At 34.7% G+C, this 26,897-nt stretch overlaps 1 protein-coding gene across 6 annotated transcripts in view; it reads left to right on the top strand.

The window, feature by feature from the left end:
• Positions 1-23,740, top strand: part of Ift80 (intraflagellar transport 80) — a 125,301-nt gene extending 101,561 nt beyond the window's left edge. For all 6 annotated transcript variants that reach the window (XM_078043578.1, XM_078043580.1, XM_078043581.1 and 3 more), the window contains 2 exons: positions 5,793-5,916; positions 22,216-23,740. In XM_078043578.1, coding sequence (XP_077899704.1) covers positions 5,793-5,916; positions 22,216-22,326 — 235 coding nt within the window. In that variant the 3' untranslated portion in view covers positions 22,327-23,740. The remainder of the gene's footprint in view (positions 1-5,792; positions 5,917-22,215) is intronic.
• Positions 23,741-26,897: the final 3,157 nt, after the last annotated feature.

The following is a 26,897-nucleotide window of genomic DNA, read 5'->3' as shown; positions in this document are numbered from 1 at the left end:
CCAGCCATGTAGCTGTGAGCACTGGGCCTGGTTGGTGGATAGCGAAGGGTTGGGAGACTGGGGACTGATGAGCCGGAGGGCCCTGCTGGGTGCCTGACTGATGCCAGACCTAGCAGGATCATGGGATTGATGGATGCCAGACTGTAGAGGGAGTTGGGGACTGTGCTAGTGCCATGGCCCAGCGAGTGCCAGCCTAAACGAGGGCCCCAGGATCCCAGTGGGTATTGGACTGGCTGGCTGGGTGAACAGAGAGCAAGATGCCTTCACACCTTCTTGCAACCTTCTGACCTGCTGTAGCCAGCCCCATATGTCACCATGCGCTTCAGGACTCCAGGAGCTGAGAGACCCTGGTTCTCTCCTACCTCTACAGCATGATGATGGTTACTTGTACACCCAGAAGGAAGACCCCAGGTACAACCAGACCTGCAGGCACCTCTACAGTGAACCTCTAGGCCCTGGCCACTATCCCTAAATGGAGGTGGCTGTGCCTGGAGATGGCAGTGGTGGTGATGACAACAAGCCAGGCTCTGGCCAGTGTCCTAAATTGGAGGCTGCTGCATATTGATGTCAGTGGCAGTGGTGTCTCAAGATGGAGTCCTCTCCGTTGGGAGATGGGGCAGCAGAAATGGGTATCAACATTCCAGGTTTTCTAATGAATTTCCATACTGCTTTCTAGAGTAGTTGCACCAATTTGCAGTCCCACCAGCAATAAGTGAACCTCTGCATCTTTGCCAACATTTATTGTTGCTTATATTCTTGATAATTGTCATTCTGACTGGGGTGAGACGAAATCTTAGTGTAGGTTTGACTTGCATTTCTCTAATTGCTAAATATGTTGAGCATCTTTTTCTTATTTGTTTGACCATTCACATTTCTTCTTCTGTGAAGTATCTTAGCCCATTCATTGATTGGATTATTTGGATCTGAGGTAGTACATTTTTTACCCTTTTGACTTATAGTGTCCCTGAAGGCTTTCCTTAGCCCATTTATTGATTGGATTATTTGAATTTGTTAAGGTTTTTGAGTTCTTTGTATATCCTGGATATTAATGTTCCGAGTGCAGATGGAAAAGATTTTTACCCATTTTGTAGGCTCTCTATTCATGTTCTCAATTGTTTCCTTTCCCGTGAAGGAAAAGGAAACAATTGAGAACATATCAAAACATTTATTTTGATACCATTCCATTAGTTGATTCTTGATTTTACTTTTTGTGCTTTAGGAGTCTTATTGAGGAAGTTGGTTCCTAAGCCTACATGGTAGAAAATTGGGTCTACATTTTCTCCTAGTAGGCATAGGGTATCTGGTCTAATTGCTAAGTTCCTGATCCACTTTGAGTTGGGTTTTGTGCAGGGTGAGAGACAGGGGTTTAATTTCATTTTGCTACATATGGATTTCCAGTTTTCCTAGCAATGTTTGTGGAAGAGGCTTTTTTTCCAGTGTGTGCTTATGGTAACTTTGTCTAGTGTAAGATAACAGTATTTATGTGGCTTTGTCTCTGTGACTTCTATTCTGTACCATTGATCTATGTGTCTGTGTTGGTGTCAATACCATGCCATTTGTTATTACTCTGGCTCTGTATTATAATTTAAGTTATGATATTGTGATGCCTCCTGCTTCATTCTTCTTGCTAATGATTGCTTTAACTGTTCTGGGCCTTTTATTTTTTCAAAATGAATTTCATGACTGCTTTTTCTGTTTCTATGAAGAATGTCATTGTGATTTTAATGGGAATTGCATTAAATCTGTTTAGCGTATTTGGTAGTATGGCCATTTTGACAATATTAATTCTGCCTATCCAAGAACATGGAAGATCTTTCCATCCTCTTAGGTCCTCTTCAGTTTCTTTCTTTAGTGAAGAAGCAGTTGTATGTAAGCAATTTGCCTGCTTGAGATCCATTTTAGGTATTTAATGGTAGTCTCCTTTCAAAAATTGAAGTTAAGAGAGGTAGAAACTAGAAGCTCCCAGTAACCATATTGATACTTTTTTTAAAACATATTTTTAAGTTGCAGATGGAACAATATCTTTTTTAAAAAAATTATTCCATTTTTATGTGGTGCTGAGGATCAAACCGAGGGCCTCATGCATTTCGGGAAGCAAGTGCTCTACCACTGAGCCACAATCCCAACCCCCATATTGATACTTTAATAAAAAATAATTTCTGTTCTATCAGTTATGGAAAGTGATTCAATCACGTTATGCGAAAGATCATATTTTGTTGTTATTGTTGTTGTTGTTTTGTGATGGTGTCCTTTTATGCTTCATAGGCTGTTCTTGAATTTATGAGCTGAAGCGATTGATCCTCCCCCTCAGCTTTTCTAGTAGTTGGGACTAGAAAGTGCCACCTCACCCAGCATAAAGATCATATTTTAAAGTTCTAACATCTTTTTATATAACTTTCTTCTATTTAAAATACATGGATTTATTCCAATCTAATGTCATATTTGTTTGGTTGCCAAATAACCATTTTTAAGACTAGAGACATACTGTTCCCAAAACCCTTATATAATTTGGAGTAAGTTCTCTCCTAAATGTGGTAAAGAAACATTTTTACTCAGTGTGTACTGTTAGAGGACATTTTAAATAGCACTTATTATTTCAATGTTTACCTTAGCCATTTCTTAATCAGATAATTAATAGTAATGACAATAAGGATAGATAATACAGATTGGTTTCTTATGTTTCCTTACTTAGAACACTTTCAGTTTTGCACAGTCAAGATCTCCTTCCCCATCATGGACAGTAATGTGCCAAAAGGGTGATTCACCAGAGTCTCCACTTACGCTACACCACTGAAATCAGAGCCTTAGGGATAAAAAAGGGAATTATGTATGAGAGAGAAGAATTGAGGCATTTATCTTCTACTGTGAATTGCTTTTTGCCTTTCTGTCATTCCTCTGTTCTTGTGCCTTTACATTCCTTTCTGCCTACTCCCTTTTTCTGTGAAAATCAAAGATTAGGAAATTTTATTGATAGCAAATACTGATCTTTGGATTTAGTAATATGTCAATATGTTTCTATAAGAAATGCTATTTGGCATTACCATTTGTATTTTACATGACTTATATTCTTATTTTTCATATTAAGTCTTTAACATCCATCAGTTATCAATTTTCAATATATACAGCATTTTTGAAACACTTCTTAAAATAATTATCTTGGTTAGTAGTAGGGCAAATAAAAGCATACTAAGAATGAACTAAATTTTCCTACCAAAGAGTCACAAGTTGCAAAAAATTTCACACCATAATTTCTAAAAGAATTACTTGTTACCTCATGATGTTGTGGTCTTATTTTGTGACTATATTCTTGTAGCACTTAATTTTTTTTCTGGTTTCTTACAGCCATGATTTGATTAACTTGTATGTTTTCATAATATTCAGTGTGTTTTAAGGCTAGTAGTTATTTGATATTTTTAGATAAATAATAGACATGGTTAGGATAAAAGCTAACTTCTGAATTTTATCTCCACAAAATATCTTAGTTACAAAAGTATCTTTGTCTAAAATAACAGATTTAGTGCTGAAGTTGTAGTTCAGTGGTAGAATGCTTGCCTAGCACATGTGAGGCACTGGGTTCAATCCTCAGCACCACATAAAAATAATTAAATAAAATAAAGGTATTGTGTTCATCTATAATTAAAAAAAAATCTTTAAAAAGATCCATTAAAATAACAGATTTAGCTTTTTCTGATTCCAAATCACTCAATTCCTCATTACTAAGCACTTTTTTTCCACATTTGGAAAAACATGTTTTTTTTTTTAGTCAGCTTCAGAGCAGTTGTTGTGTCTGTCCATGTACATTCCAATTTATAGTGAACCAAAGTCATTTCCTAGAATTTTTCAGTAGTACAATGGCTATATACTTGGGCAAGAATTGATTATAGCTCTGTGAATACAGCCTTAAGGAGAGAGTTAAACAAATAGTGATCTCATAAAATTTGAGGTCATGAGAATCAGATTCACTCCCAACTGATGGTGCTAATTTGGGTAGTAATAAAAAATATATGGCAAAAAAACCCACTAATATTCTCCTTGATTTCAACTAATGCTGATGAATCTATGAAATTCCATGTTTTTCTTATTTATTCAAAGACCCATGAGAAGAAATTATCTCAATAGAGTAATGACAAACACAGAAAAAGAGTATCTGAAGACTATCTGATAATTTGAATATGTACACAAAGATGCAAATTTAAAAGCTAAAGAATATATAAGTGATTTTTATATCTTATGAATGAGCCTCATTTAAGGGTAATATTTTTTCACATGAAATTTTAATTCAGACTGATCAATTATTTGTGCAGAAATTGCACAAGAAGTATGTGAAGAATGATCATTGCCATGAACTGAAACATTCCAACTCAATGAAGAAAAAAGTAGTGAATTTACTTTTGAAAAAAAAAAAAAAGCTTGGAGAGATAGGAAGAGTAGACTTATATGTTAGGAGACCTAGCATACAAAGTAAGTTATTCTTAATGTAGAAACTGATGAATTATCATCTGTATACTTCTCTACCCAATAAAATGGGATAGGTAAATCCCAGCAGATATGTATTATTTAGAGAATTTGAGAATTTTGAGGTGTTATTTCTTATCCAGAGCTATCTACTTTTCTGACTTGTAACTGTAATATATTTTTTATTATACATATCTTTGCTGCTTATATACTTATTATTTTTCAGCAGTAATCTTTAAAAAATTCTTGATTAATCAATGGGCACTAAGTCATAGATAGGAGGAAAAAGTTTTGATGTGCTATTGCACAGTAGGATGGTTATAGATTTAACAATGTACCTGAATAGTTCAAAAAACTAGAGGAAAGGATTTTGAATGCTTTGCCATAAGGAAATGATAAGTGTTTTCTCTGATATGCAGATGCTAATTCACAATAAGGGTGGGCTATGGAAGAACAAAGATACTTTGGATTAGGTAGAGGGGAGTAAAGGGAGAGGAGGGGTATGGGAGTAGGAAGGATAGTAGAATGAATCTGACATTATTAGCCTATGCACATATATGACTACCCGACCAGTGTGAGTCTACATCATGTACAACCAGAAGAATGAGAAATTATACTCCATTTATGTATGATGTGTCCAAATGTATTCTGTCATGTATAACTAATTAGAACAACTAAAAAAAGAAATGATAAATGTTTGAAGACATAGATAAATCTTAAATCTGATTTAAACATTACATAATGTACACATATATTGAAACATCATATATCTCATAAGTATATACAATTTTTGTTTGTATTTATCAATTAAATTTTAATTAAATAAGTAAAAAATAAAATAACAGATTTATAATATTTGGCTCTGCTTAATCATTACTACATATTTAGGAATCATATTAGAAGATAAGAGAACTTAAAAAGTAATGTTTTTTTACTGATTGTTATTCATACTTTAAAACAAGTTAAAAATAAGTAGTGTAGGAGAGCTTTACTCTGCTGGGTTGTTCCTGACTCAACTAATGTGTATTATGCACAGGGCTGCTGTGGTAGAGACATTGGCCAAAAGCTATATGTGAAAATAAGCCTGGAAGTGAGGATTAATCTGGTTTGATATTTGCAAATTATTATCTATGTATAGATTTTGTGTCTTTGGTATTGAACCATTGTTTTCAGTGGTTCATTTTAGTCTCTTCAGCTATTTGAATAAAATATTACTTTAAAAATAAGTTAATCACATGAATCAATATTGAGTTACAGAATTTAAATGGCTATTTAATTTTTTCTAACTTTAGGTTGACATAAGCAATTCTGATAATATGTTTTATTTCTCATTATAGAGCCCTGGAGTTGGCTGTAAAATACAAAACACATGTTGATACAGTTCTTGCTTACCGTCAAAAGTTTTTGGAGACCTTTGGTAAACAGGAAACTAATAAACGATACTTGCAATATGGAGAAGGTGTAAGTATTGTACAGTATTAATGATAATGTTATGCCTTGTAAATTTATTTATAAATTATAAAATATTCATTTTAACAAAAATTGAATAATTTTCACTGTCATTTTTAAAAGCATTACTTGTTGCAGTCTTATTTTGTGACCATATTCTTATAGCACTCAATTTTTTTCTGGATTTCTATAGCCATGTTTTGATTAACTCATGTCAATTTGTCTTAAGGTTAGGTGCTATTTGATATTTTTAGATAATAGAAATAGGATAAAAACTAACTTCTGAATTTTATCTTTCACACAGCAGAGGGCACTGGCCAGAAAATGAATGCATACTTTCTTTCTTTGTAGAATCCTAGGAGTTAGGTTCATCTTATAGAACTGCCTTGCTAGGTAGACTTCATTTGCCTAGGACCAAGGTAGGCTCAATTTTTGCCTCCCAGACTCCTACCAGAATCTCAGATTTTACTACTCCAATTAAGAAAAAAAATTCAATATTTATCAGCCCATAAGAAGAGTCAGAACAAGAGAGTTTGCCCTAGTGCCTAGAGCATAACTGACTTTGGCCACTTTCCCAGATGCTACAAGGCTAATACAACAAATCTCATCTCACTAGCCATGTAGATTTATTTTACCAAAGAGCTGTGATTCTCAGGCAGTCTTGACCTTATTTCTAGTTCTTTGAACTAGTTCCCTTACCTTTTCTTCATTCATTGTTAAAAAAAAATAAATTTAAGGATCTCACTCTGGGATAGGCATTGTATTAGGGGGTGAATAAGATACAGCCTCTATCTTGCTGTAGCTTGAGGAATATGTGGGGAATACCTTGGGGTAGAATATTCAGGGGCAGAATCGGAGCCTTTAGAAGAGGAGACAAAATAGATGACACCTATGATTTCTACTAAAGCTAACATTATTTATTCATCATATTTAGAGTACTGAATGTTGTGATCTACATTTATGCACTGCAGAGCAATTTTCAGGGTGGTGAAGGCCTTTAGGGCTATTTTTATTGTTTAGTAATGAAAAACTTCAATATCTGGATCTAGGCGAGCTATAAGTTGTAGGTTTTGTGATAGAAAAGGGGACATATTTTATGGAAGCTCTCGTTTGTTTTTGTTGTTGTTTTAACTTGGAATCTGCTAAATACTGAAGTGAATCATGGGAGTGTGGGCTGTAAGGGTCTTCTCTACTACTAAGACAAATTCAGTGTCCCTGAGACTGTAATTATAAAATATGACAGCAGCTACATTAATACATTGCTAAGGAAATCACCAAATCACCTGATCATTTTGTCAATTTTAAAAATATGTCTATGTTGGGGCTGGGGTTGGGGCTCAGTTGTAGAGCCTAGCATGTGTGAGGCACGAGGTTCAATTCTCAGCAGTACATATAAATAAATAAATTAAATAAATAAAGGTCCATTGACAATTAAATATATTAAAAAATATGTCCATGTTAAAACTGAGCACCTAGCCTAGGGATATAGCTTGGTGATAGAATGCTTATGTAACGTGCATAAGATTATGGGTTCAATCCCCAGCACCACATATGTACATGTAAAAATAAAAAAATGAATAAAAACAACAAAACTGAGCATCCACCTTAAGTTTATTTTATTGTGTAATTTTTAATCAGATTAATGCCTACTCTGCTTTTTCTAATCATCATCATCAGTATTTTTGTAATATTTTCACATTAGGTACTTTCAAGAACATAGAAAATATAGTCATTTCTCTCAATGAAATCTTTTAGATAGCAGAAAACTTAACATCCTTATCATCTTTTTTGTTATGTATATCTTCAACTGTTGCCAAAATATAATATTTCAATCAATTTAGCAGACATTTCCCAAGTGGAATAACCAGAACAACATGGTTTTCTTAGGTATTTTCTTTTCTTCTCATTCTGAAACTATATAGGTTACTTTGAATCCCTGTGGCATTATGTTCCAGTTTCCTACTTTTCTTCTTCATAAAATGTCATTTGGAAGTTAACTAAAAATTATAAAATAGTATTTTCAAATGAAAATTTTTTGAGGTTAAAAATTTCCCACTACTAAGCAGGGCACCTGTCTATAGTCTCAGATATCTGGGAGGCTGAGGCAGGATCCCAAGTTCAAAGTTAGCTTCAGCACTTTAGTGAGGCAAACTAGCAATACGGTCTCAAAATAAAACGTACAATGAGCTATGGCTATGGCTCTGTGACCCTGGACTCAATTGCTAGTTTAAAAAAAAAAAGAAGAGGGCTTGGAGTATAGCTTAGTTTGTAGAGTACTTGCCTCTCATGTTCAATCCCCAATACCACAAAAAAAAAAAAAGAAAGAAAGAAAGAAAGAAAGAAATCCCAGTATTGAGATAAAATTTAACTGTAGGAAAATAGCTTTGGGGGATATCTGTACTACTTGCTGATCGTACACTAATCTCGTTATACTCTATCATCTATATATTTCCCTTATTTCAAAACTAAGTGTTGAATAGACAAGTTTTATTTAAAAATAATATTGAGAGGGCTAAGATATAGTTCAGTGGCAAAGTATTTGCCTTGCTTTCGCAAAGCCTTGGGTTCAATCCCCATTTCCAAAAAAACCAACAAAATAATAATAATTATAACGAGAAGCCAGACATGGTGGTGCACACCTATAATCTCAGCAACTCAGAAGGCTAACACAAGAGGATCATAAGTTAGAGACTAGCTTCAGCAACTTAATAAGACCCTGTCTCAAAAAAATAAAAAGGAATGGGGATGTAGCTCAGTTGTAAACTGCCCTTGGGTTCAATCCCCAGGACCACAATTAATAACAACAATAATAATAATTTCTCTCAATTATATTTTATTTTTAAATTATATTTTATTATCATTAACAATAAAATGGGAATATTAATCATATATTACATATAATAGAGCATAACATATTTATGTTGCATAATATAATCTATATTACCTGATGTATTATATTTATGTATTTATATTATGATTGTATGATAATGTTAATATTATTTATAATAAAACTATTGTTAACATTATTATTATTGGGAAATTTATTCTAAATATCTGGTGAATTCTGTTGGGCTGACAATGCATGCCACATGAATGTTCATGAATAAATGGAATCTACCAGTTATTAGAGAAGAAAATAGATGTTTGATATACATTCATGTTTATGAGCCCTGAAATGTTATTTGGACATTTCTAATTTAAAATATGGAAGTCTGTGATTATACAAGGTGTACTATTTTCCAATAAATCTATTGTTTAGATTCATTGTACGTGGTCTAGAATGAAGTTCAGTAAATATTTACAAAATATGTTGTAAGTCTAGCAAATAAAACCCACTCAAGTAATACATTAACTGTATTTAATACATAACTCCTTGCAAGAAGAAAAGCAAAAGATCCAAGAAATACTTAAAATATTATATTAGGAAAAAGAAAGTGAAAAATATCAAACTCATGAGCGGAAATTGAGAAAGTATAGAATTTTGAGGACAATCCAAAAGAGTCAACACTGCAGTTTGGAAAAATCACTTTATTTAATTACTACCAATGCTGCCTTCAGGTTTTAAAGCTTTACAGCAGGAATTGTTAGGGGATACTTCATTTGCTGGCTAATTATTATCTTTTATTCATTTAGTATTCATCAAGTGCTTCCTCCAGATAATTTTTGTTCTCTTTTTGGTGCCTAGGATAATAATAAGTAAACATGTTAGAAACTGGCCCTGGTTTCATGAAGTTTATGTGCAAATGTAGGTGACAAGTTTTATAGTTGTTAATTTCAATTCTTATAATTGTTTTGAAGGAGGCTAACATGGCAGAGGAAAAGCTCTGAAGTGAGAAAGATTAAAAACAACAGAGAGACTGACTTTAGACAGATAGCAAGTTCAGGTCCAATTTGGACCTGTCTCACAATTAAAAGGGCTAGAGATGTAACTCAATGGTAAGGATCCCTAGTACTGGGAAAAAAAAAATCCTGATTCCTAAAAATAAATGGAAACTTAAAAATTTCCACAAAATTGTCTTAAGATTTTTGTCATTCATCTAAAGAATATGGGAATAAGAAGGAGCAAATATATGGGGTCTTGAAATAATAGGGAGGAATTCTGAGTGACTGCCCTAAGTTCAGAGTAATTGAAAACTGATTATGACCAGACATTGAAGGGTCTTCATACCATATTAAGGAAATGGACTTTGTGGGCTGGAGATGTGGTGTAATGGTACATCTTTTCCTAGCATCTGCAAGGACCTGAGTTCTATCCCTAGCACCAAAAAACAACCTAACAAAAAAAAAAAAAAAAGGACTTCTTAAAAAGGGCAATGAGAAAAGTTGGAGATTTGTTAATCGAGGAACTGACTTGAAAGATAATTTCAGACATGAAAGATTAGAGATGAGGGTGGAAACTAGGAGACCAATTGGGAACTTACTATAATAGCACCACCAGGAGATGGAAGGGCAATATTAATGTAAAAGAGAATTCAACAGTAAAATTAAGAGAACAGTTGTACTTGGGGGTAGGAAGAGAGATGATGAGGTAAGACAAAGCATTTGAGAATGACTTCAAATTAATCTAGATAAAAAATATGTGAGAATATAAAAGTTGTGAAGCTTTGAGTATAAGTAACATGAATATATATATATATATATATATATTTTTTGTTTGTTTGTTTGTTTGTTTGTTTGTTTGTTTTAAGTTTGAAATGTATAGAGTATCCAGGTAAGCATCTCTGGTAGCCAATTGGAAATATAAATGTGAACATCAAAAGACATTGTCAAAGGAGAAATCAGAGCCAGACAACCAAATTTCTCATGACCATATACTTGAAGATGTATGAATTGCTGGGATCTCCTAGGGGGGAAGTATGAGAAAGCTTTTGTTAGAACCGTGGTGACTATTGACATTGAAGAGATTGTTAAAAGAAACCAAAATTTGATAACCCCAAATGGACCTCTTTGACCTAATATTTTGTTGTTGTTGTTGTTGTTGTTGTTAAAGGCCATTAAGAAGCAGAAAATTGAGGAATAGCTCTTATCCTCCTTCCTTTTCATATAAAAATAGGATATGAATTCTCTCTCCTTTACTAGAGACAACTATCAGCTCAAAGATGGCACCAGAGATCTTGCTCTTTTAACTTATTCTCATTTTGTTTATCTTCATAATTTCCTGCCTCAGGAAACCTAAAACAGCTTTCCTTTGTCTTGTCACTTCTCTGAAATCTGTTGTTCTTTTTTGGAGATGCTGTATAAGCTACAGTTCTAAGTCACTGTTTTTTGAGTTGCCTTTCATTGAGGTTTCTCCTGAATGATGTACCCTGCCCACTGTAATAAACTTGCTTGTTTTTCTCTTGTTTGTCTTTTGTTTTAGGGCATTTATAAAGAATAGAAACCAGAATCATCTATAAGAGATTTTTCAAAGATAGTGCTCAACAAGTCCAGAGAATGCTCCTGTGTCAGGGTCTTGTTCTTTCCTATGATAGCTAGCCCTTCCCCAGGTGTGCACATGGGTTCACTCATCTCCTTCAGGTCTTTTTATTTTTTACTTTTTTGGTACTAGACAGGGTCTCACTAAGTCTCTTAGGTCCTTGTGAAGTTGCTTATCCTTCTGCCTCAGACTTCTGAATGGCTGGGATTACTGATGGGTGCCACTGTGCCCAGCTTCTTCAGATCTTAAGTTTGACTTTTAAGAGATAGCAGTTTTTAAGATCACTATTGAAATAAAACCAGAAATCCACCAAGTAAATTGATAACAATGCAACCTACCCTACTCCTGGCACTCACTGTATCCTTTCCCTATTTTCAAAACCCTCAGCACTTCTGACCTACTATCGATGTTATTATCTTGTTGTCTGTGTCTTCCATTAGTACCTGTCTTTATTACCTCTTTATGAAGATAGTGGTTTTTATCTTTTTGTTCACTGCTGAGGTCTTGTACCTAGGACAATTCTTGATATACACTCAGTGTTAAATATTTGTTAAATAAGTAACTGAATCATACAGAGAAGGTATTTGAATAAGGACTGTAAACAGCTGATGGTGGCTTTAGTGAAAAGTTTCTGGGGCTGGGGAGGTAGCTCAGTGATAGAGTGCTTCCCTAGCATTCATGAGGCCCTGGATTCCATCCCCAGCAAAACACACACACACACACACACACACACACACACACACACACACACACACACACACGCCGCGCGCACTATTTCTGAAATATAGCAGGAACATAGTCATAATTCATTAGTCTTGGGAGAGAATGAGAGTGAAGAATAAGAAGAATGAAGTGGTAACTTGCAGGGGGATGGAATTAGAGACAGGAAGATGAGAAGGAGCCAATGAAGAGAAGGAAAATGAATGCATAGTAATAATAGAAGGCAGTGTTCTAGAGAAGTTAAAGAACATATGTGATCAGGGTCATATGTGAAGAGGTTAGTCCTGGACAGAAGGGAAAGAGATAAGGATGATAACAGGTATAGGTAAGTTTGTGAATATAAAAGAGAAAATTAAGTGAATCCATGCTTGATTCCCATTATATTTTCTCTAAAGAAAGAAGCTGATTTTTTAGCTGAGAGTGAAAAGAGATGCGATACTGGATGGAGAGCCATTAGATATAATTTTGAAATTGCTTCTCTGTGAATAAGAATTGACCAGAGACCAAAATAAGAATATTGGTACTCCCTATAATAAACAGGATGAATTTTAATGTAGAAATTACTTGACAACTGCCAGAGAACATCCTTATGTAAAACCTACTATGAAAAATGTTCTTTTCTAAGGAATAAACTCTACCACGCGGCCTGCGCAGTGGTTTCATTAATGAGGTTCTAGGCATAAAGTTAGTTAGAAGAGATCGAAATAAAAACACAGACTCAATTACCTTATTTCTATTGCTATGTCCGAGACGGCTCCCCTCTGGTTCCCTCCTCCAACCGCCCAGCAGGGCAGCAGGGATTACTCAGGGCTAGCAGGAGAGAGAGAGCGAGCACGCAGAGCACGCCGGGGATCAGCCTTTTATTGGGGAACAAGAGATTCAGGGGAGAATTCCAATCCAATGAAGGTTGAGGGGGGGCCGCACTCCAAGGTCAGGGTCAGTGATTGGGTCCCCGGGGTCAGTGGTCAGGCACACCCACACACGGATGGGCTCTCTCATCAGGAAAGGGTCGGGAAAGCTTCGACTTTTTGCCAAAGTGCCTCAGGCCCTTAACGGGAGTCGCTCAATCACGTGTTAGAATGGCTTCCCACAATAAACTGTAGAATATTTTTTAAAAACTGGATAAATGTCAAAGTGGAAGTAAAACATTTATTTTCAGTAGAATCCTATCAATTGGCACCCTCACATATATTATAACAGGTAGGTAATATAGATGTACTTCTGGTACAACAGAACAACAGTTATTCAGAATATCAGCAATATATCATTTTATTGTGATTGATTTGAGAAATATATGTAAGTCAATTTAAGGCTGGAAGGTGGCCAAAACATTCATCAAGTTTCTTCTTCCTCTTTATGAATGTTTTGTTCAACATGGAAATGAGTGTTTTGCCATTTAAAAAAAACAAGTTTTGGCTTGATTGAGAAACAAGTCTTTCAAATAATCTAACATTTGCTGTTTTTCTTTTTTTTTTAATTTCTCCCTTTCATTTGTACTACTCATTTATTTTCTCTTTCCACCTTTTTTATTGTTGTATTATAGTTACACATAATGATGGGATTTGTTGTTAGTTTTTAGCGGTTCACACAATTTGGCCAATATTGCTCCCAGCACTATCCCTCACCTCTCTGCCTTCTATCTGCTGTGCCCCCCCCCTTTATCTTATCTCCTTTTGATTTGTATGAGATCCCTAACGCCCCCCCCCACTTTGCTTTTCCTTGTTTCTCTATAGTTTCCACATATGAGAAAACATATAACCTTTGACCTTCTGAGTTTGGCTTATCTAACTTAACATTAATGATCTCTAGTTCCATACATTTTCCTGAAAAGGCCATAATTTTATTTCCCCCCCCTTTATCTTATCTCCTTTTGATTTGTATGAGATCCCTAACGCCCCCCCCCCACTTTGCTTTTCCTTGTTTCTCTATAGTTTCCACATATGAGAAAACATATAACCTTTGACCTTCTGAGTTTGGCTTATCTAACTTAACATTAATGATCTCTAGTTCCATACATTTTCCTGAAAAGGCCATAATTTTATTTTTTTTATGGACAAATAAAACTGCATTATGTAAATATACCACATTTTTTTTACCCATTCATCCATTGATGGACATCTAGGCTGCTCCCATAGTTTGGCTATTGTGACTTGGACTGCTATAAACAAGGGTTTGATAACTTTCATTCTTTAGAATAAATACTAAGGAGTGGTATAGCTGGGTGATATGGGGGTTCCATGCTAATTTTCTTTTCCTTTTTCTTTTGGTACCTAGGATTGAATACAGGGGTGCTTAACCACCAAGCCACAGGCCCAGTTCTTTTTATATTTTATTAAAGAAAGGGTTTTGCTGGGTTGCTTAGGGCCTTACTAAGTTGCTGAGGCTGGGTTTGAACTCCTGATCCTCCTGCCTCAGCCTCCCAAGTCACTGGGATTACAGGCATATGCCACCACACCTAGCTGCCATGCTAGTTTTTTGTGTAAGACCATAGAGATTGTACTAATTTACAATCCCACCAACAGTGTAAAAGCATTCCTTATTCTCCACATCCTTTCTGGCATTTATTATTATTTGTAATCTTGATGACTACCATTCTGACTGATACAAGGTGAATCTCAGTGTAGTTTTGATTTGTATTTCCCTAATTGCTAATGATGTTGAACATTTTTTTTATGTATTGACTTGCCATTCCTATTTTTTCTTTGAGAAGTGTATGTTTAATTCACTTGCCCATTTATTAATAGGGTTATTTTGTTTTGGGGTGTTAAGTTTTTTGAGTTTTTTATATATTCTAGATATTAATCCTCTGTCAGAAGAGTAGCTAACAGAGATTTTTTCCTATTCTGCAGGTTCTCTTTTCACATTCCTAATTGTTTCCTTTACCATTCAAAAGCTTTTTAATTTGATGCTATCCCATTTTATTAACTCTTGGCATTATTTCTTGAGCTTTAAGGGGTCCTATCAAGAAAGTTGTTGTGTATTCCTATAGGCTGGTGTGTTGACCCTACATTTGTTTCTAGGAGTTGCATAGTTTCTGGTCTAATTCCTAGGTCTATGATCCATTTTGAGTTGACTTTTGTGCGGGGTAAGAGATAATGATCTAGTTTTATTCTTCTACATATGTATAACCAGTTTTCCCAGCACCATTTGTTTACAGCTGTCTTTTCTCCAGTGTATATTGTTGGCCCTTTTTTCAAGGATCAAATGATGGTATCTGTGTGTATTTGTCTCTGTGTTCTATTCTATACTATCAGGCTATGTGTCTGTTTTTATGCCCGTACCATGCAGTTTTTGTTAACATAGCTCTATAATATAATTTGAAGTCAGGTATTGTGATGCCTCCAGGATTGCTTTTTTTGGCTTATAATCTTTTTGGCTACTCAAAGCCATTTATTCTTGTAAATGAATTTTAGGACTGTTTATTCTAATTTTGTAAAGAATGTCTGTCATTGGTATTTTTAAAAATATTTAGTTTTTAGTTATAGTTGGACACAATATCTTTATTTTATTTATTTATTTTTATGTGGTGCTGAGTATCGAACTCAGGGCCTCACACGTGGTAGGCAAGTGCTCTACCGCTGAGCCACAACCCCAGCCCCAGTCATTGGTATTTTAATGAGATTGCATTGCATCTGTATATTGCTTTTGGCAGTAAGGTTATTTTAACAATATTAGTTTTGTATATTCATGAATATGGAAGGTCTTTCCATCTTCTGAGGTCTTCATTAATTTCTTTCTTCAAATTAATTGTAGAGGTCTTTCATCATCTTGGTTAGATTTATAAGTTTTTGTTTTTTTTGAGGCTATTGTGAATGGAATTATTTTTCTGATTTCTTCCTCAGCAGATTCATTGTTGGTAAATAAGAAGGCCATTGATTTTTGTGTTGATTTTATAGCCTGCTCCTTTGCTGAATTTGTTTATTAGCTTTAGCAGTCTTTTGGGGAGTTTTTTTTTAGATCTTCTAGGTATATGACCATATCATCTGCAAACATTGATAATTTGACTTCTTCCTTTCCTATTTTCATCCCCTTTATTTCCTTTCCTTGCCTAACTGCTCTGGCTAGAATTTCTAACACTATATTAAAATAGGAGTGGTGAGAGCTTTTGATATGAATGTGATACTAGTTTCATAGAATGAATTTGGAAGTGTTCCATCCCTCTCTATTTCATAGAATAATTTGAGGAGATTGGCATTAGTTCTTCATTAAAATATCTGGTATAACTCTGCTGAGAATTCATCTGGTCCTGGGCTTTTCTTTTTTGGAAGACTTTTTATTACTGATTTTATTTCATTACAAGTTATTGGTCTGTTTTGGTTTTCTGTGCCCTCTTGATTTAATTTTGGCAGAACATATGTGTCTAAAAATGTATCCCTTTCTTCTGGGTTTTCCAATTTTTTGGAGTGTAAGTTTTCAGAATAGTCTCTAATGATCCATTGGATTTCTGCAATGTTTGTGGTGGTTTCTCCTTTTCCATCTCTATTTTTATTAATTTAGGTCTTCTCAATTTCTTTTGGTTGGTTTGGTTGAAGGCTTATCAATCTTCAATTCTTCCTTTCAAAGAACCAGCTCTTTGTTTCATCAATTCTTTGTATTTTTAAAATTCTCAAATTAATTGATTTTAGTTCTTCATCATTTTCTTTTTTCTACTGGTTTTGGAATTGGTTGGTTCTTCATATATTATTAGGTTGTTTATTTGGAATCTTTCTGATTTGCTTATATAGGCACTTATAGATCTAAAGTTTCTTTTTAGAACTACCTTCATAGTGTCTCAGAGGTTCTGGTATTTTGTATCATGATTCTCATTTGAGTCTTAAGAATTGTTTAAGCTCTCTCCTGATTTTTTCTATCACCCATTTATCATTTAAGGATGTATTGTTCAATCTTCATGTGTTTTATAGTTTCTATATGGTTTTGTTGTGTTGATTTCTAATTTCATCCCAGTATGATTTGATAAGATACAATGAATTGGGATAGGATTGTGGCATTGTGGCTGAGTGGTAGAGTGCTTGCCTAGAATGTGTGAGATACTGGGTTCAATTCTCAGTACTGCATATAAATTAACAAAATAAAGTCCATTGACAACTTAAAAAATATATTAAAAAAGATGCAATGACTTTATCAAGATTTTTTGTATTTTGACTTACTTCCATCTTAAAATAGTTTTTGTTTTGTTCACAGACATTTATCTTCTAGTAGAATAGGAAATCTGTTAATTTACCTATTTCCCATAGATAATTGTGTGGAATTATTTTTTAAGATGGTGATCAAAAATGTTCATAGTGTACTTGTTAGAAATTTATATATAGGGTATTGAAATAAAAAAGAACAAAATACTTAACTGTGTCAACTTCCAGCACACAGAGAAAAGAGGTGTGAAGTTTTGTTAAGGATAAATTAATATTTCAGTTACTTAAGGTAGATCTGTTCAGGCAGCAAGTAGTACCTCATCCGGTTTAACATCAATTCAGCTTCTCTAATATGGAAGTCAAAACCTATTCACTGCTGACTTAATCTCAGGGTCTGAGGTTTATTTTATAATAAATTTGTTAGTTTAATCTAGTCTTTAAAGAAATTGGGGCCTAATCCCACATGATGGAGATTAGGGCCTACTTTTTCTTCTGTTAGACGCAGGGTCTCTGGTTTTGTTCCTAAGTCCTTGATTCATTTTGAGTTGAGTTTGTGCATTGTGAGAGGGATTTAGTTTCATTTCTTCGCGTATGGATTTCCAGTTTTCTCAGCACCATTTGTTGAAGAGGCTCTCTTTTCTCCAATGCATGTTTTTGGCACCTTTGTCTAATATAAGATAATTGTAATTTTGTGGGTTAGTCTCTGTGTCCTCTATTCTGTACCATTGGCTTACCCATCTGTTTTGGTGCTAATACCATGCTGTTTTTGTTACTATTGCTCTGTAGTATAGTTTAAGGTCTGATATAGTGATGCCACCAGCTTCACTCTTCCTGCTAAGCATTGCTTTAGCTATTTCTGGGTCTCTTATTTTTCCAGATGAATTTTATGACTGCTTTTTCTATTTCTATAAGGAATGTCATTGGGATTTTGATCAGAATTGCATTAAATCGATATTGTGCTTTTGGTAGTATGGTCATTTTGATAATATTAATTCTGCCTATCCAAGAGCAAGGTAGATAATTCCATCTTCTGAGGTCTTCTTTGATTTCTTTCTTTAGGGTTCTGTAATTTTCATTATATAGATCTTTCACCTCTTTCATTAAGTTGATTCCCAAGTATTTTTGTGGGTTTTTTTTTTTTTTTGAGGCTATTGAGAATGGGGTAGTTTTCCTCATTTCCCTCTCAGGATTTGTCACTAATGTACAGAAATACCTTTGATTTATGGGTATTGATTTTATATCCTGCTATTTTGCTGAATTCATTTACTAGTTATAGGAGTTTTCTGGTGGAACTTTTAGGGTCTTCTAGGTATAGAATCATATCATCAGCAAAAAGTGCCAATTTGAGTTTTTCTTTTCCTATGCATATCCCTTTAAGTTTTTTTTTTCTTTCTAATTGCACTGCCATTGTTTCAAGAGCCATGTTAAATAGAAGTGGTGAAAGAGATCACCCCAGTCTTGTTCCACTTTTTAGAGGGAATGCCTTTGATTTTTCTCCATTTTGAATGATGTTGGCCTGGGGCTTAGCATAGATAGCCTTTATAATGTTGAGATATGTTCCTGTTGTCCAAAGTTTTTCTATTGTTTTGAACATAAAAGGTGCTATATTTTGTGAAATGCTTTTTCTGCGTCTATTGTGATGATCATATGATTCTTATCTTTAAGTCTGTTGATGTGGTGAATTACGTTTATTGATTTCCATATGTTGAACCAAACTTGCATCCCTGGGATGAATCCCACTTAATCATGGTGCATGATCTTTTTGATTTTTTTGTATTTAATTTGCCAGAATTTTATTGAGAATTTTTGCATCTATGTTCATTAGAGATATTGGTCTGAAGTTTTCTTTTTTGGATGTGTCTTTGCCTGGTTTTGGAATCAGGGTGATATTGACCTCATAGAATGAGTTTGGAACTGCTCCCTCTTTTTCTATTTTCTGAGATGAATTGAAGGGTATTAGTATTAGTTCTTCTTTAAAGTCTTGTAGAACTCTGCTGTGTATCCATCGGGTCCTGGGCTTTTCTTGCTTGGTAGACTTTTGATGGCGTCTTCTATTTTGTCACTTGAAATTGATCTGTTTAAATTGTGTATATCATCCTGATTCAATTTGTTAAAATTATATGACTCTAGAATTTTTTTGATGCCTTTGATATTTTCTATTTTATTGGAGTACAAGTTTTCAAAAATAATTTCTAATTATCTTCTGTATTTCTGTAGTGTCTGTTGATATTTCTTTTTTTTATCACCTATGTTAGTAATTTGAGTTTTCTCTCTCCTTCTCTTTGTTAGCATGGCTAAGTGTTTGTTAATTTTATTTATTTTTTCAAAGAAATAACTTTTTGTTCTGTCAATTTTTTCAGTTGTTTCTTTTGTTTTAATTTCATTGATTTCAGTTCTTATTTTAAATATTTCCTGTCTTTTACTGCTTTTCGTGTTGATTTGTTCTTTTTCTAGGGCTTTGAGATGTAATGTTAAGTCATTTATGTGTTGACTTTTTCTTCTTTTAAGGAGTGAACTCCATGCAATGAACTTTTCTCTCAGAACTGCTTTCATAGAATCCCAGAAATTTCGATATGTTGTATCTATGTTCTCATTCACCTCTAAAATTTTTTAATCTCCTCCTTGATGTCTTCTGCAACTTGTTGTTCATTCAGTAACATATTATTTAGTCTCCAGGTGTTGGAGTGGCTTTTATTTCCTATATCATCATTGATTTCTAATTTTATTCCATTATGATCTGATGGAATGCAGGGTAGTATCTCTGCTTTTTTATATTTGCTAAGAGTTGCTTTGTGGCATAGTCTATTTTAGAGAAAGATCATGTGCTGCTGAGAAGAAAGTGTATTCTCTTATTGAAGGATGAAATATTCTATGTATGTCAGTTAAGTCTAAGTTATTGATTGTATTATTGAGTTCTATAGTTTCTTTGTTCAGCTTTTGTTTGGAAGATCTATCTAGTGATGAAAGGTGTGTGTTAAAGTCACCCAAAATTATTTTGTTGTGGTCTATTTGACTCTTGAACTTGAGAAGAGTTTGTTTGATGAACGTAGACATGAGGATGGAAACCACTGCTTGCTTCCGCAGTCCATGAGTGGTATGATTTTTCCCAACCCTTCACCTTCAGTTTAAATCCAATCTGTTAGTCTATGTCTTTTGTTTGGTGAATTTAGGCCAGTAATAACATTCAGGGTTATTATTGAGACATGATTTGTATTTCCAGACATTTTTGTTTATTTTTGGTATATAACATGACTTGGTTTCTCCTCTGATTAGATTTTCCTTTAGTGTAATACCTCCCTTTGTTGATTTTCATCATTTTGTTTTTCCATTTCCTCTTCTTGGAATATTTTGCTGAGGATGTAACTTTTGTTTATCATGGAAGGCTTTTATTTCATCATCAAATCTAAGCTTAGTTTTGCTGGATATGATTCTTGGTTGGCATCCATTTTCTTTCAGAGTTTGGTATATGTTGTTCCACAATCTCCTGGCTTTGAGGGTCTGGGTTGAAAAATCTGCTGAGATACGAATTGATCTCCCCTTATATGTGATCTGATTCCTCTCTCTTGTGGCTTTTAAGATTCTATCCTTAGGCATTTTCATTATAATGTGTCTTGGTGTAGATCTTTGTAATTTTGTACATTTGGTGTCCTGTAAGCCTCTTGTATTGGATTTTCCAATTCATTATTTATGCTTGGGAAATTTTCTGATATTATCTCACTGAAGAGATTGTGCATTCCTTTGCTTTGAAACTTTGTGCCTTCCGCTATCCTAATAACTCAGACATTTGGTCTTTTGATGCTGTCACATAACTCTTGGATGTTCTGTTCATGGTTTCTTATCAACTTTATTTTCCAGATTGTACACTTTGTCTTCATTTTCTGATGTCCTTTCTTCCAAGTGATCTAGTCTGTTGGTTATGCTCTCTATTGTGTTTTTTATTTGATTTATTGTATCCTTCATTTCAAGGATTTCTGTGTTTTTTTTCAGAGTCTCTCTTTCTCTCAATAATCTTTTGCTACCTGTATTTGCTCTCTTATCTCTTTGTTGGACTGATCATTTTTTGCCTGTATTTCCTCATTTAGATTATTCTTTAATTCACAGATCATTTTAATTATGAACTTTCTGAACTCTTTCTCTGACATTTTAATAACTTCGCTGTCCATGGGTTCTATTACTATACTATCCTGGTTTGTTTGGGGCACTTTCCTCCCTTGTTTTTTCATGTTGTCTATGGGTCTTCCTTTCTTGCAGTGTGGATCTGAGATATTACAGTTTCTTCCCTATATTCTTATAGTACTCATGCAGATTGTCTGTACCTCACCTTGATGTTGGGCTTCTAGACCCTGCTAGTATCCCTCAATGTATGCTACTGCATCTAAAGGTGGTGGTGGCAATAGCCGAGGTAACTCGAGATAATAGTTAAGGTGCCCCAAGTTGGAAGCAATGTCTTACAGAGATGGGGCTGAAAGGGTGGGCCTCACACTCCCTTTGGCATGCCTACTCTGAGATGCAGCTGCTCCTAGTCCCTGTCTACTGTCAGGAGCTAGTGCATGGGGAAGGCTATGGCGATGAATACAGTGTCCCAAGATGGAAGTGTGTTAGGCTTAGGCTTCCAGGTGGCAGCGCGGTGGGCCGAGTGCGAACTCAGACTTACCTGGGTCCTACACAAGTCAGTGTGGATGGATCTGGGTGGAGCCTGGGCTCCCACAGTAGTCTTCTGGTTGGAAGAGGCGGTCCAATGCCAGAAGCTGAGCTCCTGTGGGTGTCTGCCCCATGGGTGGAGGGGTGAAGCAGGGGCCTTCTATGAGCCTGGGTCCCACACAGGCTGGAGTGGGCAGTCTCTGGGACTTTTTCAATATAGAAAGGTATAATTAGATTTTGGCCTTTTAGATCATTGTGAGTCTGCTTTTTGTTATATAATTGTTCTGTTTGGTCTTATTCTTCAAGATACTTCATGTTTTTTGAGCATATTTATTCTTGGTTCCTTTGGATTTTAAAAAATATCTCATACTAAATAAGCATGTGTTTTCTTTCCTTTTATTGTAGCTTCAAATAGATTGGGAGAAAATCAAAGCCAAAATTGAGATGGAAATTACTAAGGAACGAGAGCGATCATCAAGCAGCCTGTCCAGCAAGAACATGGGGCTAAAGCACTAAGTGACATGCTAACCTTTAAAAATGTTATCTTTTGAAATTAATTTTGACTAGACAAAGATAAGCATGTTTTGGTTGCTAAAGAAAAATGCATCATCTTTAAATAATAATGAGCACTTTCTGCATATTAGTAAAAGTACATTCAATTCAGTAAGGTTAAGCGAAGAATAATTGATGTAATGCCATCTTTTATATTTTTCTAATTAGCCATTTCTTTATACGTCTCTATACCTGTTGATTACATTCCAGTTTTTTCTTTATTACTTTATCCCTGAATCTTCAGTATCAACAATTTTAATGCTGATAATAGAACATTGAATTCTTTAAAATGTATGCTATCATTAATTTATTTGACCTCCACATTGTAAAACACCTCCAAAATTTATTTAAAAAAATTGATAATGATGGATTTTTGAAAATGTGTAACAGTGTAGACACTTGAATACTGAAGTTCAAAGCAGCATTATTTGAATAGTAATGGGTGAAAACAACTCAAATATCCATCAACAGATGAGTGATAAACCAGTGTGGTATGCACATACAATAAAATATTATTTACTGTTACCATGAAATTAAATTCTATTACATGCTACAAGATGGAAAAATTATGCAAAATGAAATAAACCAGACACAAAGGTGTAATAGTCTGTGATACTACTTATATGAGAATAAGCAAATTCATAGAGACAGAAAGGAAAATAGTGATTATCAGTGATCAGAGGGAGGCGGAGGAGTTTATCATTTAAAGGACATAAAGTTTATGTTTAGGATAAACAAATTCTGGAAATACAGATAGTGGTTGTGGCCTCACAACATCATAAATATTAATGCCTCTGAATTATAGTCTTAAAATGATTAAAATGCTAAATCTTATTATGTAATTTTAACATAATTTAAAAAACATATATAGAATAAGCAAGAGGTATTTCCCTTATTCCTCTCCTGACTTGAGAATGTTCTGGCTATAGGCCCTGGGAATCTGAAAGATTTGTGAAAATCTCCTTAGATAATAAACCTATTTGACTAGCTTTAACTCAGTGTGTCCCAAAATTATTATTACCACAAAAATTTTTTAACAATAATACAAAGATCCTTTAGAAAGCCTCCCATTGGCAACAGTACATTATAGAGTGGGTATGTGCACATACATTGGAAAGGGATTAACTCTTTTACCTCCATTTTAATTACTCTTTAGTTTTTTTCTTTTATAAAAATGTTCTTTACTTTTCAACACATTTCTTTTCTGAAATGTTGGAATATGCTATTCTTGATGCAGATGCTGCATATAAGGATGTATTCAGTTTGTGAAATCTGACTAATCAGTTTATTTGTAAGTTGTCCTGAAAAGTTTATATATGCTTTCTATATTGTTATATTTCAATGAAAAGCTTAAAAATAAAATAGTTTAAAGGATAAATTTTATGTTATGTATATTTTACCACAATTAAAAGAAGTAAAAAATACTAATGACAGGTTTTGTGTTTAACAAAAATTTTCTGATATCCTATAATTCAATTCCATTCTGACACTGACTACTTAGAGTTGGCATTAGATCCCACGAGTTAAATGTCAAGGTCTCCAACAAGATTGCCCTTTCTTCAGACACCATCTGTAAGTAGAGTCCCTGGCCTTCTCTGAAGTCCCTAGGTTACCTGAACTTGTGTCTGAGTTGGCTGCACATTTAGGGGTTCCTATAACCCCTCTTCACATTTGATAATTTTTTAGAATGATTCACAGAACTCACGCAAAGTCTTTACTTAACAGTTTTATTTGAAAGGATACAACTCATGAAAAGCTACATAGAATAAATGCAAGTTCTGAGGGGGCTTTTTGAGGTAGGGTGGAAGGGAAGAGGAAGGGACACAGAACTTCCATATTCTCTCCCTATTGAATCTAGGTGCAGCATATTTCCAGCTCATAAATGTGTTTACCAACCAGGAAGCCCTTTAACCCAGCCTTCCTGTCCTGAGAGCTTTTTTTTTTTTTTTAATTAGGGTTTCATTACATATGCATTGGCTATGCAACTGAATTCAATATCCAGGCTCCCTCCTCTGATTGGAGATATAGTAACTAAAATTCCAACCTTTTGATTTATTTATTTTTGGCAACCAGCCTCCTTATGGCTACTATCTAGGTCCCCTCCCCAAAAGTCATTTCATTAGCATAACAAATACTCTTATCACTCAAGGAATTTCATGGATTATTTTGAATTATCTGTGTTAGGAACCCTCTTTTCTCACCCCATAAAAGACCAGATATATATTTTTATTTTTTGGTGATGCTGGGTATTGAACCCAGAGCCTTGTACATGTGAGGCAAACACTCTATCAACTGAGCTATATCTCCAGCCCCAGATACATTCTTTGTATACCATAGGCCTCCCCTGGTCTTTGACTATAGGAGTTTTTTGTTGTTGTTGTTGTTTTCAGAAAATGTATTGGGATTTAGTTTTTTTCCCTTTTTATTGGCATATTATAATTGTACTATATTCGTTTTATAGCGAAAAGATCATTCCTGACTGAGCCTAACAGATATAGCAACATTTGTAGTTTTCCAACATACTTAACACTATCAGCATTATAATCTTACCAACAAGGCCAGTGGTAGTAGACATTATGGTAGGTGTAACCTGAGAAATAAGTTTTTAAATACTGGTACATTACTAGAGTTCCATCTAGTCCCTAATAATTAGTCCAGTCCATCATTTTGAATGATCAACATATCTCCCAGTATAAAATCACTATGATTTGCAGGCTTCCATTTGATCATGTCAGATTCTAAATGAAAAAATGGTCTCAGCAACACAAGATGTCACCATTCAGGCATCTGGTATAATTGAGCTAAGAGTTAATGTCATCTCTTCCTCTGATCCTCTTTTGAAGCATTAATGTAGTACTGGAATTCTCTATTTAATTCATTTATTCATTCCTTCACCTTTAGCTACTATTTCTACTTTTCTAAAATTTATACTCAAACTTTCAACCTTTGGAAGGGACAAGTATATTTGGCCATTGTGCCGCTCCAGATTCTAGGCAATAATAGTAATCTAGCAAGTTCTTCTCCTTCAATCTATTCCATGTAGAGGGTAATTACATAAGTACAAAATTAATGGGCTGTTTCTACCAGTTATCAATATAACTATATTCATGGTTAGCTTCAGTTTTGCCAAATAGGGTGCTCTGGTTTGAATGTCCCCTCCAAAACTTAGGTTGAAATTTAATTGCTACTGTGAAAGTATCAGGTGGGACATTTATAAAGTATTTAGGTCATGAGGACTCTGCCCTCATGAATAAATAAAATTTTTTTATCAAAGGAGTGAGTTAGCTATAAAGCAAGCTCTCTTAAGTGTGTATTCTCGTGTTTCTTACCTTCTCACATGCTTTCTTGCAATGTAATGCCCTCCATCATGTTATGACACAGTAAGAAGTCCTTCCCCGGATGCTGGCACCTTCATGCTTCTCAGCTTCCAGGACTATGAGAAATAAATTTCTTTTCTTTATAAATTATCCAATCTATAGCATTTCATTATAGCAGCAGAAAATGACTGACATGGATGAAGGCACAACCCATCTCCATCAGGCACTTAGGAATTCTGACATAGAGATTTAAAGTAGTATTTCAGTTTTTTGCTTAGGAATCATCCCTGCTTCCATTACTTGTAGCTGTCACCATGGTCCTAGGTCACTGCATCAAGTAGGAAAAAGAAAATGGAAGAAATGTGAGCAAGAAAGGAAAAAGTATAATCATAGCAACATCCTCTCCATTTTTAGAATTGTATAATTATGCCAGTATCCTTCCCCAGTCTCTCTTCCCCAGATCCACCAGAAAAGCACAAGAATCTAATGCAGACAGTCTGTAAGCACATATTCCTGAAAACATGTAAGCCAACCCTTCATGCCCGTATCTCCCCCTATTTAAAGATTCAGTTACATGTTCTTTTTTAAAAAATCTTTTTAGTTGTTGATGGACACAATACATTTATTTGTTTATTATATGTAGTGCTATGGATCCAACCCAGTTCATCACACATGCTAGGCAAGCACTCTACCCCTGAGCTACACCCTACCCCAATTGCATGTTCTGATTCTCCTTTGAACTATTACTCTGAGAAGGACATCTCTCTGTCATTGTTAGATATCGGTCTTCCTTGGTTTGAAGAAATATGCCTTGGTGGTTGAATTGGTGCAATATCTTCTCTTCTGGTTTTTAATAACACTCTGAACATTAGCATCTATCCCCAAATAAGCAAAACCACTCCAGAGTACCTGTTTCTGCCAGGATTCATATGTAGCTTCTCCCAGGTCTACTGGCATCAGTCCAGCTTATCAGTTAGGGATAGGGTTTTCCCCCTGGAGAATATGTGCCAGAGCCATCTATCTGTAGTTTCTGTCTCTCTGACAAAAAGAATAGTTTTAGTGCACATTTTGTTCCTCAGCAGATACAAGAAGAACATGTCTATATTCAGTCTATTTCTGCATTACCTCAGAGCCCTGCATCAATTCATTTTATTAACCTAGGTGGCTATGTCAAGGAACACACTGGGTCATCTACTTTTGGATTCCAATCACCTTCCT

Source organism: Ictidomys tridecemlineatus, chromosome 3, assembly GCF_052094955.1.
Source record: "Ictidomys tridecemlineatus isolate mIctTri1 chromosome 3, mIctTri1.hap1, whole genome shotgun sequence".
NCBI lineage: Eukaryota > Metazoa > Chordata > Mammalia > Rodentia > Sciuridae > Ictidomys > Ictidomys tridecemlineatus.
The sequence above is the reverse complement of the archived record's forward strand: the minus strand, read 5'-3'. Positions and strand labels throughout refer to the sequence as shown.